The 17,940-nt window shown below is 48.8% G+C and overlaps 1 protein-coding gene across 2 annotated transcripts in view; it reads right to left on the reverse strand.

The window, feature by feature from the left end:
• TGFBRAP1 (transforming growth factor beta receptor associated protein 1) overlaps positions 1 to 17,940 on the reverse strand; it is a 46,020-nt gene that overhangs the window by 14,655 nt on the left and 13,425 nt on the right. For both annotated transcript variants that reach the window (XM_082852114.1, XM_082852113.1), the window contains exons 2-4: positions 12,677 to 13,377; positions 5,062 to 5,256; positions 2,676 to 2,830 (exon numbers count right to left, since the gene is read on the reverse strand). In XM_082852114.1, coding sequence (XP_082708240.1) covers positions 2,676 to 2,830; positions 5,062 to 5,256; positions 12,677 to 13,364 — 1,038 coding nt within the window. In that variant the 5' untranslated portion in view covers positions 13,365 to 13,377. The remainder of the gene's footprint in view (positions 1 to 2,675; positions 2,831 to 5,061; positions 5,257 to 12,676; positions 13,378 to 17,940) is intronic.

Genomic DNA, 17,940 nt, shown 5'->3' on the forward strand with positions numbered 1-17,940 from the left:
GTCTCTGAAAGGAGAAGCAACAAAGGCCAACCGCTTAGCAAGAAGGATAAAAAGGCCCCGTGAGCTGCGGCAGAAGAATTCTCATTCACACTCTGGCTCGCTGGTGAGAAATCCGCTGAATGACAATTTTTTCCTCGTGGCTGCAGGATTCAAATGTCACCCACTCTTCCCCTTCCTAAAGGGAAATAAAAACTACGTTTGCGGGGCTTCCCTGGTGGCGCAGTGGTGGAGAGTCCGCCTGCCGATGCAGGGGACACGGGTTCGTGCCCCGGTCCGGGAAGATCCCACACGCCGCGGAGCGGCTGCACCCGTGAGCCATGGCCGCTGAGCCTGCGCGTCCGGAGCCTGTGCTCCGCAACGGGAGAGGCCACAGCAGTGAGAGGCCCGCGTACCACAAAAAAAAAAAAAAAAAAAACCAAAAAAAACCCGTCCCTGGTCACAGGTTAACACGTGTAATTGTGGGACGCAGAGCAAGCATTCAGGGATGTGGTGGACTCAGAGAAAAGGGCACACCTGAGCAAGGTATCGAAACCTGCGCTCGGTGGAGTTGAGAAGTTCACTCCACTGATAGAAAATAGCACAAATAACCAGTAAAGAAAACAGGGCGTGCGGGGAGGTGGGTGAAAGCACGGGGCGCTGACGGGGCAGCGAGGCTGGCCCGGCCTCACCCAGGGATGCGCGGAGGCCAGCCGTCCCTGCAGTGGGTCTCTGGACGGTGGCACTGGCTGTTCCTGACTTGTTCTCAGGATTAGAAGTGTTTTAGGATGGCTCCCGGAGCGCCTGCACAGTGCAGGGCTCAGGCGCGGGCGCAGCTCAGGCCGGGGTCACGGGGGGAAGGAGGCCCCCTGGTGCAGACTTGACTGTGGGCAGGGAGGCCCCCGCGGAAGGATTTCCAGCTGAGCGTTTGGTGGACGCGTCAGAAAGCACCTTCCGCGGGGCCGTGGAGGACGGACTGCAGACACGCAGGAAAGGGGCTGTAAAACAATTCGGGCACAATGGGAGAAGCGGCCCCAGCAGCCACGTGGGCATGAGAACGAGAGCCAAGTTCAAGGTCAGTGGGGGTGCACGTCTGGGGCACACACCACAGGGGGAAGGCGGGGAGCGTGCTAGGTGGACAAACCCCAACTGGGATGGCAGACGGCAGAGCCAGACGAGCGCTAACACCATCCACTATCCACTGCGCAGCTGCTCTCAGGAAAACGGGAGGAAAAGCAAAGATCCAACCAAGAACACGGGCAGCCTCCCTAAGAAAATGGGGCCCGCTTGAGGCGTGCCCTTGGGCGTGTGCAAGGAGGGGGCCCCCGACACGCGCCCGTCCAGACACCCGCGGGCTCCCGGGGCCCACCCTCGGGACGGAGAGGACCTGAGAGCGGCAGAGCAGTGGCCAAGGCTGCCTCAGCGCCCGCCTCCCCACGCGGATGCGCAAGGAAAACGCGGCAGAAACAGGCGCTCCCAGCACAGAAACGCGCCCTGAACCGACGGGTTTCTTCTCTGTGCTTTTGCTGCCCCCTGCTGAATGCTCATAGATCATCTCACTCAAAAATGAGGACTACGACGGGCAAGGGAAGGACTGAGAGTGTGGGCTCAGCGGATGCAAACTGTTCTCTGTAGGACGGAGAAACAACAAGGTCCTACCGTAGAGCACAGGGAACTACAGTCAACAGCCTGGGATAAACCATGATGGAAAAGAATATGAAAAAGAATATATATGTATAACTGAGTCACTGCTGTACGGTAGAGATGAACACAACACTGTAAATCAACTATACTTTAATAATTTTTTTTAAATGAGGAGTAAAGATGGAAAGTTTATCAGTATTTATCCTGTGACCATAAATGACACGTCCTGACCTCTTCCACCTTCTACCCTCTGCAGCACAAAGCCACTGAGGCCAGAAAGCACAGCTTCATTCCACAAACTACATCGTCCTGAAAATCTGGCCAACAGAAACAAGAAGGGGACCGCTATGAATTCATTAGAACGTTTAATGATGGACTTAGATGTTCACACGAAGCGTGCACACACCAATACTACGCCTTATAATTCTCAAATACATAGAGTAACCCGAACTCACCTCGCAACTGATCAGGGAGCAAGTTTTAGGAAACCTGATTTCATCAGACATGAGAACAATTCGTGTTGGCTTCATCAATTGTATTGATCATACCAACGATATTAAAGTTAGCGTTTCTAAAATGCATTAAAAGTTTTCTCCTAAGGAAATGAATTAGATGGATTCCGGCAACATCAGATGGTTTATCTAATGTTCACAAAGCTTTTTCTGTAGATAACATAAACCTAAACTCTACAAATTCAACCCCATCCCAACAAATATAAATTCTGAATTGGGAGACAACTTAACCTGAGGTTCCCTCTTTTCATCTGTAACAACTGTGCCCTGAGGCTCCTCTGGAAGAAGGACGCTGATTAGAAATACAACTTGGTGAATTAAGTGCGGGAATTATGTCAGAGGCTCAAATCCCGACTTCGCCTCTGCCGGCAGCGTGACTTCATACAGCTGTTGGTCCGGCTGCTCTGCAACCTGCTTCCTTATCTGTACAGCGTGGAGACGCAGAGAAACTTGAATGACGGACAGGAAGCGGTCTGCAGGGCCCGGGCACTTAGATCCTAACGTTTTCTAAGCCGGCGGCCTGGGGGCCCACTGATTACAAACCTGAAATTTTTCCTTTGGAATGTTCCTCCGGGCGCCTTTCGCTAGAACCAGAGCCTCCTCCACTCTCCGGCTTGCTAGAAGATCCTGTATTTGTTTTTCCAGAGGTAACGGAACCAAGACGTAAACTCCTTTACTCGTGGCGACGATCAGTCTTCCTGGGAAGAAATGGAACATGGTTGGAAAGGGTAAGAACACAGTGCTGGGAAGAAAACACACCCCCTCGCCCAAAGACAGCACGAGCGGATGTGTGACCAATGTCATCACTGTGCCCCAACCCCCAGTTCCCATGGCAACCAGAAACGAATGCTTCTCTTTCCTTCTTCCCACCATCAGAAAAGGGCGAACTCTTTTTTTTTTTTTTTTGTGGTACGCGGGCCTCTCACTGTTGTGGCCTCTCCCGTTGCAGAGCACAGGCTCCGGACGCGCAGGCTCAGCGGCCATGGCTCACGGGCCCAGCCGCTCCGCGGCATGTGGGATCTTCCTGGACCGGGGCACGAACCCGCGTCCCCTGCGTCGGCAGGCAGACTCTCAACCACTGCGCCACCAGGGAAGCCCAAGGGCAAACGCTTAACAGTACATTTCCGAAGTATGGGATATTAAAACGTTTGGCCTTTTTTTTATTCTGAAGTGCTGCTAAATTTAAAACCAGCTGAGTAGGTCCGTAATGAGGCTATAGTGCTCAGTCCTGGAAAATAAGCAGTAAGAATTACGCTATCCCTCATATAAAACTTCTGAAAAATTCTTTTCTCTCCAGGGTAGTCAGTTTACAGGAAACTAAGATTACAACGCAACATTCTGAACCATAAGATAACGTTTCACACTCGCCCATCATCCAGAATCACCCGATCTCGGCGTTACCTTCTCCCTTCCCCACCGCCCCCTGGCACCGTGATGCCTGGCACGGTTCCCTGGGGAGTCGGACCTGCCACCCAAGGCAGCTCCACCTGCCAAGCTTCGAGAGCGACTTCTGCTCCCTCTGGAGACATGTTTTAAGCTAAACTATCACCTGTTCCCAGGAAGCAGTGGAACGACCTTGTCTGTCTGTCTGAAGGTCGTTCAGGGTCAGCAGAGCCTTTTCTTCTCCGTCTGCTCCTCCCTCCTTGGGAATCATCGTGTGCAACCCAGTCTCACCGCCTGGTCTCTCCCCACCTGCATCTCCCCTTCCTGGCCTCCCTGCCCGGCTCTCTGTCTGCATCATCTGTCCTCCATGTCAAGCTACATCACTGTCCTCGCACTCGATGAGGTTCTGCCCCTGCCCTGCACTGGTGTCCCTCCTTCTGGGAAGCCTCCCCGTGTTCCCGCCGGGGGTGGGTTACGTTGCCAGCCTCTGCGTGCCCGCAACCGATCCCCTGTGCCCACCACCACCCCTCAGTGTGCACAGCACGGAACACTGTCATGAATAAGCTCTCCCGGCACGCGTGTCAGGGCCCCAGTCAAGCCCTGACACGCTTCACGTGGGACCTCGAGACTCAGCAGGTCTGCGTCCCCAGCACCTAACATAGGAAGGGCAATGTCTGGGGAGCCCCAGTCCGGACACGGCAAGGGCAATGCACAGATCTAGGTAAGCTCCTGGTTTGAAAAGGATATCATCAAGGGCACTCTTAGGAAGCCGGGGAAATCTGACCACAGGCAGGGGCTGAGAGCACATTTCTGGGGTGTGAAAAGGGCTTTGTGGTCACGCGGGAAAACGCCTGCTGAAGGATTCCGGATTAAGCGCCATGGTCTCCTCCACTTACTTCCAAACTGCTCAGCAGCATGTGAACCGGTAGGAAAAATCTAGGTGAATGGGGGGCAGGGATTCAGTTTGTTTTTCTTTCAACTTTTCAGCACGTTGGAAGACGTTCATAATAAAATTTAGGAAAAGTAAAATAAATCCCTCCCTCCCTGGTGCCCTGGTCCGCTGCGGCCTCACCCAGGCCAGCCCTCCTCATACAGCAGGCACCACAGTCCCTGTGAATCGCTTGCATGGCCCGGAGCCCAGAGTTCCTCCTTCGGCAGATTTGCGCCCGCCTTCCCCTCTGCCTGAAGGTTCTTTCACACCACATCCACTTGACAGGTTCCTACTCATCCTTAAAGGTTTGGCTCAAACACCGTCTCCTACAGGAAGCCCTCCCTGGTACTTCTAGGAAATACTTCCTCCTCTGCTCTCCCAATTGGCCTTATTTTGCTGCTATCAAGCTCTCAAACTGCTGTGGCCATTTGTTTCACTGTCTCCCTTTAACCTCGGTGGCCCTGAAGCGCAGAGACTGTATTACCATTGCCTGCGGATCTTCCATGCTCAGCAAGAGGCCAAGTTCCCAATGGACCCTTAAGAGCATTTAGTGAAGAAATACAAGCATAAAAGATTGACAGCTAAATGTTGTTAAGATTCCGTGGAAACTAGTACCTTCAAAATCCTGGAGGATGTGACCTTCCTTGAAGGGCAGGGTCTGCTTTTGCTGCTGGTCCAGCATGCTGTGAACGGTGATGAACTCGCTGTCGAGGGCAATGACGTATGGGAAGCAGACGGCTGCCCCAACCACGTTCTCTGACCAGTGCACGGGCGCGCGCTGAGATATCCCGGCCACCGTGGCAAACATGCCTGGGAAAACAGGAAGGGTCAGGAGGGCTTCAAGGAGCTGGGCTTTGCTTGTTTGTTTTCTGTAGATGTGTCTCAACGCAGAACACCTGCCCCTTCATTACATTTCGAGATGGGAAAGATAATATAACAGCGGCGTGTGCAAAGGACCCTCCGTGACTATTCTCGTGAAGAGAGCCGCTTTCCCCAGGATGTCTACATCAGTATTTCCTTCCAATTAAACGTCACGTTAAAAACGTGTACATGTACCCACATGAAGGTGTATACAGCCCATGTCCTCACGTGTGGGGAAAAGTGACTTTCACACAATTTAAGAAGTTCACAAGCTTGCTTCCACGTCTGGTCCTCCAGTGGGTTTGCATCTCTAAGTGCCAGCTCTTCCCTATACATTCACTCAGCACTGAACGCATTCATTCAGAGCACCTACTGTGTGCCGGGCACTCTACAATCCTTCCTACCCAGAACTGTCTCTGTTCAGAGTTCAAGTCTAATTCTGGATACACGTTCTCTCTGATGCAGGGATACAAGCAATCTTGCAACTGAAAACAGAGAGCTGTTAAGTGTTCGTCAATGATAACTTCCATAGTCAACCATGGTTCATCTATTTTGTACATAAAGCACTAAACGAAATTTCCAAATGAGCTGGATAGAGTCCATAGATACTGGGGTTTATGAAAATTCACATTCACCCAGTGAAGTCAATCCATTTTAAGTCCGTTTTCAAAGTGCTTGACATAAGACACCTTTAAAAACATGGTATGTAAATCAACTATACTTCAATAAAAACAAAAAACAGCATGCTATTGCCTGCAAATGATAAGATATTCCTACAGTAGAAAAACGGTTTCTATTACACAACAGAGAAGTGGGGAGAGGGAGAGAGACAGAGAAATACAGACAGTACTTTAAAACAATGGAAAGTATCTCAAATATACGATAGGAGCAAACTTCCTAAGCCTATGAAATCACTGACCCTCCTAAATTTTCCATGGTTACAAAGAGTGAAATGTATTGCACTTAATCAAGTACAAACCTAGCTCTTTTCCTCCAAAGTAGGCTGTTCTTGAAAATGGGTATCAGGGGCTTCCCTGGTGGCACAGTGGTTAAGAATCCACCTGCCAATGCAGGGGGCACGGGTTCGAGCCCTGGTCCAGGAAGATCCCACATGCCACGAAGCAACTAAGCCCGTGCGCCACAACTACTGAGGCTGCACTCTAGAGCCTGTGAGCCACAACTACTGAGCCCACGTGCCACAACTACTGAGCCCGTGCTCCACAACTACTGAATCCCGCGCGCCTAGAGCCCGTGCTCTGCAACAAGAGAAGCCACCGCAATGAGAAGCCCGCCCACGATGAAGAGTAGCCCCCGCTCACCGCAACTAGAGAAAGCCCATGTGCAGCAACGAAAACCCAACACAGCCAAAAAAAGTAAAATAAATAAATTTATAAAAAGAGAAAATGGGTATCAGGTGGGATCACACATGCGTGTCCACGCTGTGCTCTTGCCTGACACAATCTGGGGCACCTCCTGCAGGGGCCACTTGTACGTACAACACTTGTTTAGTTCTGCTTCACACTTAAAATATTGGCTCTCGTCACGTAAGTAGCACCAACTAAAACCCTGTCAAGATGACAGAGCAGTGAGCCTTAGAGAGAGAGTGAGTGTGTGTGTGTGTGTGTGTGTGTGTGCGCGCGCGCGCGCGCGTGTGTGTGTGTGTGTGTGTGTGTGTGTGTGAGAGAGAGTGCATCTCCTACTAAGGAAACACATTCCTTCCCCTTCAGTATTTCCTTTCCACCCTTAAAAGTCTCTTAAAATCATTCCGAAAAAGACTAACTCAAGAGAAAAACAAAGGATATGCATCAGTAATTCACAGAAAACAAAATGCAAATAGCTAACAAATTCCTGAAGAGATTCCCGTATTCCTTAGTAACCAGGGGAACAGAAATTTAAAAAAAAAAAAAAGTAAAAAACCAACTCACACCCATCAGATTGGCCAAAGGTTTCAGACTAACAGCACCAAGTGTTGGTTTGGTATGAGGAACACTTTTGGAGAACAATTCTTTATCAGAACGGAATAGACACTGACATGTTAATCTGCTGATTCCACTTTTAAATCGATGGCCAATCGACAAGCACAGTGGTCACTGGGGTGTTTTGAGGAACAGTGTAAAATCGAGAATAACGCCCCGAAAGAGCATGTGGCTTCGGGTGAACCCACCACGAACAGAAGAGAGAGCTCAGGTATTAGATGAGAACAGACGAGAAGAGCTGTAAGTCCGCACGCGGAGCGTCAGCTTAAAGCGACAGCCGACCCGAGCCGCGCCCAGGAGCTCCCGGCGGTGAAGGGGTTCAGGGAGATGCACTGGTAACTACCTCCCGATAAAAAGCAGACACAGGAGGATGACAGGAGGCCAGTGAGGCCCCCGCGGCAAGAAGCACGAGGGTCCCCGGGATGCAGGGAAGTGGGTATGTGGCCCCGGAAGAGAGCAAACCCTGCCTGGGATGTTGAGGGTCAGAAACTCAAGTTCAAGTTCGGGGCAGAGCAGGAAACGCTGACCAGGAAAGTCAGGCTGAACTTGTTACAGGGTTACAGGGGCCTTAGGAAGGCTGGCCTGGCAGGAGCCTGGAAGGAGGGACAGACCCAAACTCGGGGGGAGGCCAGGCAGCCGCCAGCCACCAGGAAGGAGCCCTGAGTCAGGCCAGCCGGCGGGTCTGACCGAGGAGGGGTAACTTCCAGCGCGAATCATGGAACTGGGCACCTGACTTAGAGGGAGCGAGAGTCAAGGCCACTGTGCGCCATCAGAATAAGGACCGACACGATCGGGCGAGTCTGAGACCAAGCCGGGGTCAGGACACAGGGCTGGCAGGGCATGGACCTCTGGGAGGGGCGCCTGGAGCTCCAGTGCATCCTCAGGGGTGACGGCACCCTTCCTGCAGCAGGAGAGCCAGGGGACGCCAGGCCATGGGGAGAGGAGGTTCCTCTGATGCTGGCGAGCGCTCCTCCTTACTTCTTTCCAGAGCAGACCAGGAGTCCAGGAGTTCGGTGGAAATGTGGAAAACCCCGGAAAGCTCAGCGCCAGCAGGTAAGAGGGGCCGACAGGGCGGTGGGTTCTGGGCCAGGGGTGGAGAGGGCACAAGAGTGAAGGCATGGACTTTGGCACGTCTGACACTGTACAGTCACAGAGAGGACGGAACTAAGGTCTGAGTTACCCCACAACTGCATCGCCGAAGTATTCAAAGAGCGTGAAACACATGGAGGGAGAGAAACTCGAGGTGCAAAGCTCGAGCTTGGCAGGAGGAAATGAGGTTCGCACCCTCTAGAATTTTCCGAGCATTTAGAACCAGCCAGCGAAAGAGCCCGAAGGGAGAGAAAAGCACACCGTCTGCACCCAGATGTCTGGCAAACGTAACCTGGTGACGGGACAAGCATACGGCAACCCCAAGGAGCCTGTGAATTTCAGATCAAAGAACAGTGCTCTGGATAGCACAGCTCTCATGGGAGCACGGACACCAAAACGCTGTCCAGCCTCGCCCTGGAATTAAATCAGGGTCGCCGCACTTACCCGCTAAGGCCGGGCATCGCCCGACCAGGGACTGTGCAGCACAGAGGTCCAGACATGAATGTTCTTGCAATGAAAAGGGCAGAAACCAGAGATCCAGAACAGAGGCTTCTACACAACAAGAAAAGCACAGGATTTCACCGGAATAAAAGAGCAGATCAGTAACTGGCAACCAGGGGTCCAGGTCAGGTGGAGTTAAGGCGCCACAGGTCCACTCAGGAACAGGGGCACCGTTGTTGACACCCACCTACCGATTCTATGCTTGAAAGCAGGTGACACGCGCTATTGTTTCTGTATCGTCAAAGGCACACAAGTGCTGTCAACCTGCAAATGTACCACGTTTGTAAATGGTACACCTTCAAAAACCATTGTTTTCCACTAGGTTATTTTTCCATTTAGACGGTTTCCACCCTCTAAATATCAGGGGACCCCCTTATCTGAGCTGGGAAGGGGAAGGGGGGCCATGAGAGGTACGGAATAGCTGAATTATCTGCATTTTTCAAGAAGCATTATCCAAGGATAGAGTTTAAAGTCACAAGAATCAATTGTATTATGAAATTTTCAACAAAGCGCTGCTTAAAATAGTGCAATTTAAACTAAAGCAGGGAGTTCCCTGGTGGCCTCGTGGTTAGGATTCTGGGCTTTCACTGCCGGGGCCCAGGTTCAATGCCTGGTCGGGGAACTGAGATCCTATAGGCTGCACGGCCCCGCCCAAAAAACAAAACAAAAAAAACACAAAAAAACTAAGGCAAAAAGTTAAGAGCAATTTCTCATGACAGGGCAGTGGGCACATGTGATCTTCAGGGGGGAAGGCAGTGGGCAAAATGAAAACATAAGCGTTCATATGTCTGATGGTGCATGTGCATTCATTACAGTAATTTGCTTGAACTTAATTTCTGAAGCCTTTTAACGATGGTGGTGATGACTGTGTTGTACACAGAGCCTGCATACAGTGATGTATTACAGAGCTTACGAGGGATCTCCAATGTGCTTATAATCACACCTATTACAAGCAGAACAACAATTAAGAAGGTTGGTTCGTTTACCATGATGCCCAGGTAGTTGAGACAGATTAAGTTTGAGGAAAAATGAGGCCTGAACATGATTGACTACCATTTCCCTTCAATCTGGACACTAAAACCAACACAAGGATACTGGAGTCAAATGTTTTCACAGCAAAGCCTTTACATCCAAAGCAGGTTCCGGCTCATCAATAAGCAACCGGACTGATGGAACAAAACAGGAAACCCATCAGGCGAGGCCCAACGGCATGAGGAAACTGACTGTACCGGAGAGGCAGCCACCGCCACCAGCGAGGAAAGACAGACTCCTGAATCAGGTGTGGGGAGAACAGACAACCATACAGACGAAGAGGAAATCGAATTCACTCTTCACTGTAAGAAATGAAACCATAAAAGTACCAGCAGAAAATCCGGGTGAATCTGTCTACAACCTGGGAGAGGGGGAAACATCCCTAATAATTATGACTCAGAAAAGAAGCAATAAAGTACAAAGGTTAATACATTTGATTATATAGAAACGTGTAAGAAACGCTTTTTCAGGGTAAAAACTGGAGGTATTTGAAACATGTCTCAGACAAGTTGGTATCTCAAATATATAACAAATGCTAAAGTAACCACCTAGCGAGAAGGGATAATTATCAAAAGAAAGGCAAATGGCTCTTCAATTCTTGAAAAATGTTCCATCTTGCTTACAAAAGGAGAAATGTGATTAACACCACTGAGATACCATTCCTCATGTGCCAGACGGGCAAAAACACGAAAGTCTGACAATATATGGACGCTGCTGGCAAAGCTGAGGGGAAACAGGCGCCAGGGGAAGAAAAAACGGTACCTACCACCTTTGTCGGGGGTGGGTGGGGGGTGGGTGGTAGTGTCCCCCTCCAGATTCACATGCGTTTACATGTGGACTCAGCAACCCCATCTTTAGAAAGATTTCCCACAGATACACTGGAAAAATCCAAACAGGTAAGCTCCTACTAATACCATGGACTGGAAAAAACCCAAATGCCCACCACCGGGGCCTGACTGAGGCACGGTGGTCCCTCCACACGGGAGAGACAGCCTGCAACTCTGAAGGAGGGAGATACACATATCTACATATTCATTTATAATTTTTCTTTGAAAATGAAAGGACAAACACTAATAAAGGTTACCTCTGGGGGAAGGAGAGAGTAGGGGAGTGTACCTTGCTGTGTGGATCTGACGTGGAAACTTGTACATATTTACAGAAGAAAACAATGAGAGAAAGCAATTTCTAGAAATGGAAAGTGAAACGAAGCACATCCGTCTAACTGTATATCCCATCATCGGCATAGCCACATGGATGGGAACTACTCCCAGTGACTTTAAACGCAGAAATGTGACTGCACGTTCCTAGTGGGTTACACGGCCCGTACCCTGAGGACAAAAGAACTATAATCAAACGTTTTCTGGTGATTACATGGCGGGCGCAGTGGTGTCGGTCCTGTCCTTCTGCTCTGTGTCCTGTGGGGCAGATCAAAGGAACAACCACGTCACGGTGGGAACTTACTAGGATTTGGGGGTGGGCGGGAGGAGACACAGGCACGCAGACAGACGGGGTCAGGGCCCAGTAGCCCCAAACTTGTTCCATCGATATGCTCTCATGATGGGTTTTATCTTTAAATAATGCATACTTCCCAGCTCTGTCCACCCAAGAGACCTAGAAACAGCAGACCCCAAGCACCTCCAGCACCCAGACTGCGGTCTCTAAACATCAGGGGTCCTTGGAGAAATGGCGGAAACCAGATCTAGGGCAGGAAACGTACAGAGGGACCCCGGACACCTTGTCACAGCAGAAGGCAAGGGAGATACCAAAGTTCCCGGGGCGTGGGGAAGGGGCTTGCCGTCAACCTGAATAAACCACCCCCCAGGGCAGATGGACCGAAACGCCACATACATTTACATCCATGATTCATGGCGACACTTCACTTAGGGAAGACAGAGGGTCATCTTTCCAAAAACCTCCTTCTCCTGCCTTCCTTATACGATGATCCTGGGGGCAAACCAAGTTAATGAGAAGCTTCTCTTGCAGAAGGTTCCAGTCGACAGGAAGGAGGAATGGACAGCAACAGAACGCTGCCCTTCGGCAGCCCCTTGGGACTTAAAGGATCCAGGCATAGCCACGGACATCACCAAGTTGTAAGAGGGCAGGAAGACAGGTTAAAGACTATGGGTGTTAAGGGAGACTCACGCGTCTCAGCCCCTGCTTGTCCCAGACACACACACTATGAACCATCCATGACCATGACCACAGATGACATTGCCAGCTCTGATTCTTAGGAGGCAGCGCGGAGAATGAGGAAGGCTACACCAAACAGCTCAAGCCCTTTTAAGGAGCTAGCTGCTAGACGCTTTTTGGTGGCACGAAACTGCAGTCAGTAAGAGAAAACCAGGGACATACCCTTGGAGCCTCCACCTCTGAAATCATCTGTTAAGTGAGCTCCCTCAGCTCCTTTCAGAATGGAGAATAAAAACAATCCGCTAGGAAACCCACCCACAGGAGAAAATCTTATCGAGAAGTCTTACAGATTCTTCTTCGTGTACTTATCCCCTTAGTGGAATTCTCTCCCCAGAGCCCTCGTCAGGCTCTACTTTAGCACAAAGGAAATGTGATTCTAAGAGCGGCCTAGTTTTGTTCCATTAAACCCACACTCACAAAACCATCTAATGAAAACTGCGCAAGCACTGGGCGTGCAGTTCTGTTTGCACGAGCGTCTAGCTTTCAGAACCACAATCTGCCTCTCCGATCTCAGCGTGAATTCAAGGACGGAACGCGGGGAGACCGGGCAGAGGTCGGCCAGGTTAGCCGAGGCGCCTCACCCAATCCGCCGGGGCCTGCCAGGAGGAACTCCTGTCTCCCTATCCTCTTGACGATGGGCCGCTTCTCCTCGCTGCAGAAGGGAAACAGGTCCTGGGCGACGCCCGTGCTATAGTTGAGGATGATGTACTGGGTGGTCAGGGCCAGGCACAGGAAGTGGCCGTCCACCGCCACTGCCAGGGGCTGCTCCGGAGTGGACACCTCCCTGACGATCTGCACGCGGTCCTCGTACACCAGGAACACCTGGATGGTTCTGCGCTTGACGGAGATGATGCAGACCTCCACGCAGAAGGGGTCTCCGCTCACCGGGTTCTCATTCAAGGCGAAGGCCGTGGCCCCCTTGATACGGGCGCCCGAGGGCACGGGCTCCAGGCTCAGCATGTGGACCAGGGTGATGCAGCCGTCACAGAGCACCAGCAGCCGGTGGAGGGCCGACGCCGCCCGCAGCTCATTCACCGGCTTCTTGAAACCCAGGTGTCTGTGCAGCTGCTTGGTGGCTGTGAACGTGGCCGACCCGCCGGGCACGGTCTTCTCCTCCAGCAGGAAGTGGTACACGAAGCAGTCGCTGGTGCCCACGTACAGGTTCCGGCCGCAGCACTCCACACACTCCAGTGACACCCATTCCCTGTCGCCCATCAGCTGCTCCCGCTCGACGGCGGGGACCAGGGTGAACGCCTTGGTGCTCATCATGTCTGCGGCTGACCTGCGGGAGAGGAAAAGAAAGGTAAGTTAGAGGAACGAGGACTAAGCAGAACCATTTCCGGTCACGATAAATATACGTGGATTCCCAGCTCTGATTTCAGGGAAAGGAAATCATTCGGCGCTATTGGAAAAAAGTGAAGGAGAGAAAAGATTTCCGGGCTTCCCTGGTGGCGCAGTGGTTGAGAGGCCGCCTGCCAATGCAGGGGACGCGGGTTCGTGCCCCGGTCCGGGAGGATCCCACATGCCGCGGAGCAGCTGGGCCCATGAGCCATGGCCGCTGGGCCTGCGTGTCCGGAGCCTGTGCTTCGCAACGGGAGAGACCACAACGGTGAGAGGCCCGCGTAGCGCAAAAAAATATATATATTTCCCACTTGGTCTCCTCCCACCAGGCAAACAGAGACCCTGGCAGGAGAGCACACGCGTGCCTCTAACGAAGTGTCACCCTGCCCGTTCTCAAGAGAGCTGAGACTTATAGGAGTCTCCTTACACCGCTCCTGGGAAACACACCTGTGGGCAGAAGACAAGCACACTTGTTCACACAGACAACGCAACAAAAACACTTCAGAAAAAGGCACAAGTGATCCTCACTGATGTTCCCCTGAGCCTCACCAGCCACTAGACTCGGTGACTAAGTGAATGGCGGAGAGCAACCTACATTGTGTGGTTAATTCCTGCCCCTCAGATCTCGCAGGAGACACAGAGGCAGGGATCACACCCCAAATTCCCTTGTATTTTTCCCACTGAGGTACGCACATTGCCCCAGCACCGTATTTGGCTCCCAGAGGAAACTTGTTCGCTGGAGCAGTAGACGTGCCTCGGGACTTCCCTGGCGGTCCAGTCGTTAAGACTCCGCGCTTCCACTGCAGGGCATGTGGGTTCGATCCCTGGTTGGGGAACTAAGAACCCACATGCTGCACGGCATGGCCAAAAAGAATAAAAGAAGAGATGTGCTGCAAATCTCCAAGGCTTGCAGGTGGTGAGTTGAGGTACTTAGTGGATTTGTGAGGTTACTGACAGGTCAGTTAATGGATTACTTCCACCAGAGGACAGACTGCCCCACACTCTAACCCTGGGCTTTCTACTTCTTCCTCCGGAAAGGACACTGGTTTCACACTCCACAAAGTTAGAGGCAGCAGGAATGAGCAAGATGGCTTTTCCCTGATGTTTCCGCTGGCCAGAAAGCAGACTCACGCCCAGTAGTCCCTGACAGCCTCAAGCAGGAGAGGGGGATTATGCAGCTCTAAAGAGAACTGCAGGGCCTGATGAAGTCAGAGGGAGGCTGGCTGGACTTCTTCTCACTTCCCGTATCCAAAAGCGTTGCCTCATAAGAGACCAAACCCCTAATTCTTTGATGCGTTCCAGCAAAGGCTGGAAGTGGAAGACCTGTACAATGACAGCTACAAGATGTTGATGAAAGAAACTGAAGAGGACACAAATGGAAGGCTACCTATTGAATATGTTCATGGATTGGAAGAATTAACATTGTTAAAAGGTACTTACTACCCCAAACCATCGATAGATCCAATACAATTCCTATCAAAATTCCAGTGGCATTTTTTACAGAAATAGAAAAAATAATCCTAAAATTTGTATGGAATCACAAAAGACCCAAATAGCCAAAGCAATCATGAAAAAGAAGAACACAACTGGAGGCATCAAACTTCCTGGTTTCAAGCTATACTACAAAGCTATAGTAATTTAAACAGTATGGTACCGGCATAAAAATAGACACAGAGATCAATAAAACAAAATAGAGAGCCCAGAAATAATCCTCCACTTATACAATCACCTAATATTTGACAACGGAACCAAGAATACTCAATGGGGAAAGGACAGTTTCTTCAATAAATGATGCTGGAAAAACTGGATAACCACGTGCAGAAAAATGAAATTGGACCCCATCTCACATCACTCACAAAAATTAAATCAAAATGGATTAAAGATTTAAACATAAGACCTGATACCGTAAAACTGAAACAAAACATACGGAAGAAGCTCCTTGACTTTGGACTGGCAATAATTTTTTGAATATGACACCAAAAGCACAAGCAACGCAAGCAAAAGTCAACAAGTGGGGCTACATCAAACTAAAAATCTTCTGCACAGCAAAAGAAATAATCAACAAAATGAAAAGGCAACCTACAGAATGGGAGAAAATATTTGCAAACCATATATCAGATAAGGGATTAATACCCAAAATATATAAAGAATTCATACAAATCAATAATAATAACAAACAATCCAATAAAAAGTGTGCAGAGGAACTAAATAGACATTTTTTTCAAAGAAGACATCCAAATGGCCAACAGGTACACTAAAAGGTGCTCAACAACACTAATCATCAGGGAAATGCAAATCAAAACCCCCATGAGACATCACCTCACATGTGTTAGAATGGCTATGATCAAGAAGACAACAAGTATTGATGAAGATGTGGAGATAAGAGAACACTTGTATACTGTCGGTGGAAAACTGGTGTAGCCCCTATGGAAAACACTGTGGAGGCTCCGCAAAAAATTAACAATAGAAATGCCATGTGATCCAGCAATTCTATTTCTTGGTATATATCCAAAGGAAATGAAAAAAAGAAGTTCGAAGAGATCTCTGCACTCCCATGTTTACTGCAGCACTATTCACAATACCCAAGATATGGAAACCACCTGAGTGTCTGTCAATGGATGAATGGATAAAGAAAATGTGAGATATATGGACACACATACACGCACACATACATACATATACGTCTGTACAAAGGGAGTATTCTTTAGCCATGAGAAAAATGAAATACTGCCATTTACAACAGCATGCGTGGACCTTGAAGGCATTATGCTAAGTGAGATACGGCAGAGAAAGACAAACACTGACTGATCTCACTTATATGTGGAGTCTAAAAAAGCTGAACTCCTGAAAACAGAGAGTAGAATGGTGGTTCCCAGGTGCTGGGGGCATGTTGGGGAGATTTTGTTTAAGGGTGCAAGTGTGTATCTAGTGCTAGATAAAGTCCCGGAGAGCCAATTCACAGCACAAAGGTCAACAATAGTGTATTATAAACTCCAAAGTTGCTAAAACAGAATTACATGGAGGTAAATGAAAGCTGACACTAAACATTCTGATACTTAAAAATGATTTATTCCTTTAAGCAGCAGGAAAATTTCCTCCATGATCTAGTCGCATGATAAATTTACTTGGATAAAATAATGAATCACAGAAAGATAAACTTTAGGCTGTACCTCCCTATATTAAGTCCACCTTACTGGGGTCTGAATTCAGAGAGGTTTTAACATGGTAATAAGATTAAAAATTTCTCTAAAGTGTACAATTCATACTTTATCGTGTGATTGCAAACTGATCTGATATTTAAACTAACTTTTTCTTAGAACTGCACCTTAAAAGCATGGCTGTAATTTAAAAGATCAATATTTCAGTGTTCTCAAAATTACAAAATATATACCTAGAGAAAAAAAGGGAAAAATATTAATACATTCATGGACAATAAAAACAGATAACATTACATATGCAACAAGCACCTGTATGTGGGCAAAAAATGTTACAAGACACTGTGCCTTTCCCAAAAGTCTCCCAATCTCATTAAGGACATAATAGAAAACTACACAAGTAACAGTATAAAGCAACATGTGTGCTAAGGGCCAAAATTTAAATATTAGTGATTACTTTCCACCAAATTAAGAATATACACACCACCGCTAGTGATAATCAGAATCTGACTGTCTTTGAAAATGTTAATGTAAAAATACTAGTTTTCTTCTACAGATGTACACAGTATCTTGTAGTTACACCTGAAGCCACTGTCCAAAGAACCTGTTGCTTTGGCAACTTCCTAGGTCCCTTTAGGTTTCCTAGGAAACCTCAGTTCAATAAGTCCCTTCTTGCTGCTACACAGAGACCTGGGCAGCAGATTTTGAGATTACCCATAAGCTTCAAAAATGTTTTTCTGTGTTCTTTACTTGAAGAACTGTTACAACAGCCTTCTAGAGGCCCTACTTCTCTTCGTAGCACTTGGCCGAGCCTGGGAGAGCTGATGCACTTACACAATGCAAGACCTCGGGCTATACTCTGATTACATGGACACTGTCCCATAAAATAAGCACCAGGTCCAGATGCATCTCCTAACAGTTCTACCAGACCTTTGGCAATCGCATAATTCCAATTTTACACAATACATTTTCCTGAGAATAAAAAAGAAGAAGGAACGTATCCTACTTCATTTTATAAAGCCAGTGTAAAGTATAACTTTGATATCCAAACCAGATAAGGATATAGGAAAAAGGAAAATCATAGATCAGTCTTATAAATAAACATGCAAAAGTATTAAATGTTAGCACACTGAGTCAAGCAACACATATATATGTGTGTGTGTGTATATATATGAACACAATATGAATAAGTTGGCATGCAATATTGGTTTAAGGTAATAAAATCTGCCAAGTTTAACTGAGCACATTTAAAGATTAAAAGAGAAAACACATAAAAGAAGGAACAAGACCCTTATCATCTCTTGTGAGTTGAATTATATCTCCCCAAATATGTTACAAAGTCCTAACTC

The sequence above is a fragment of the Leucopleurus acutus genome, assembly GCF_964270905.1.
Source record: "Leucopleurus acutus genome assembly, chromosome: 12".
Lineage (NCBI taxonomy): Eukaryota > Metazoa > Chordata > Mammalia > Artiodactyla > Delphinidae > Leucopleurus > Leucopleurus acutus.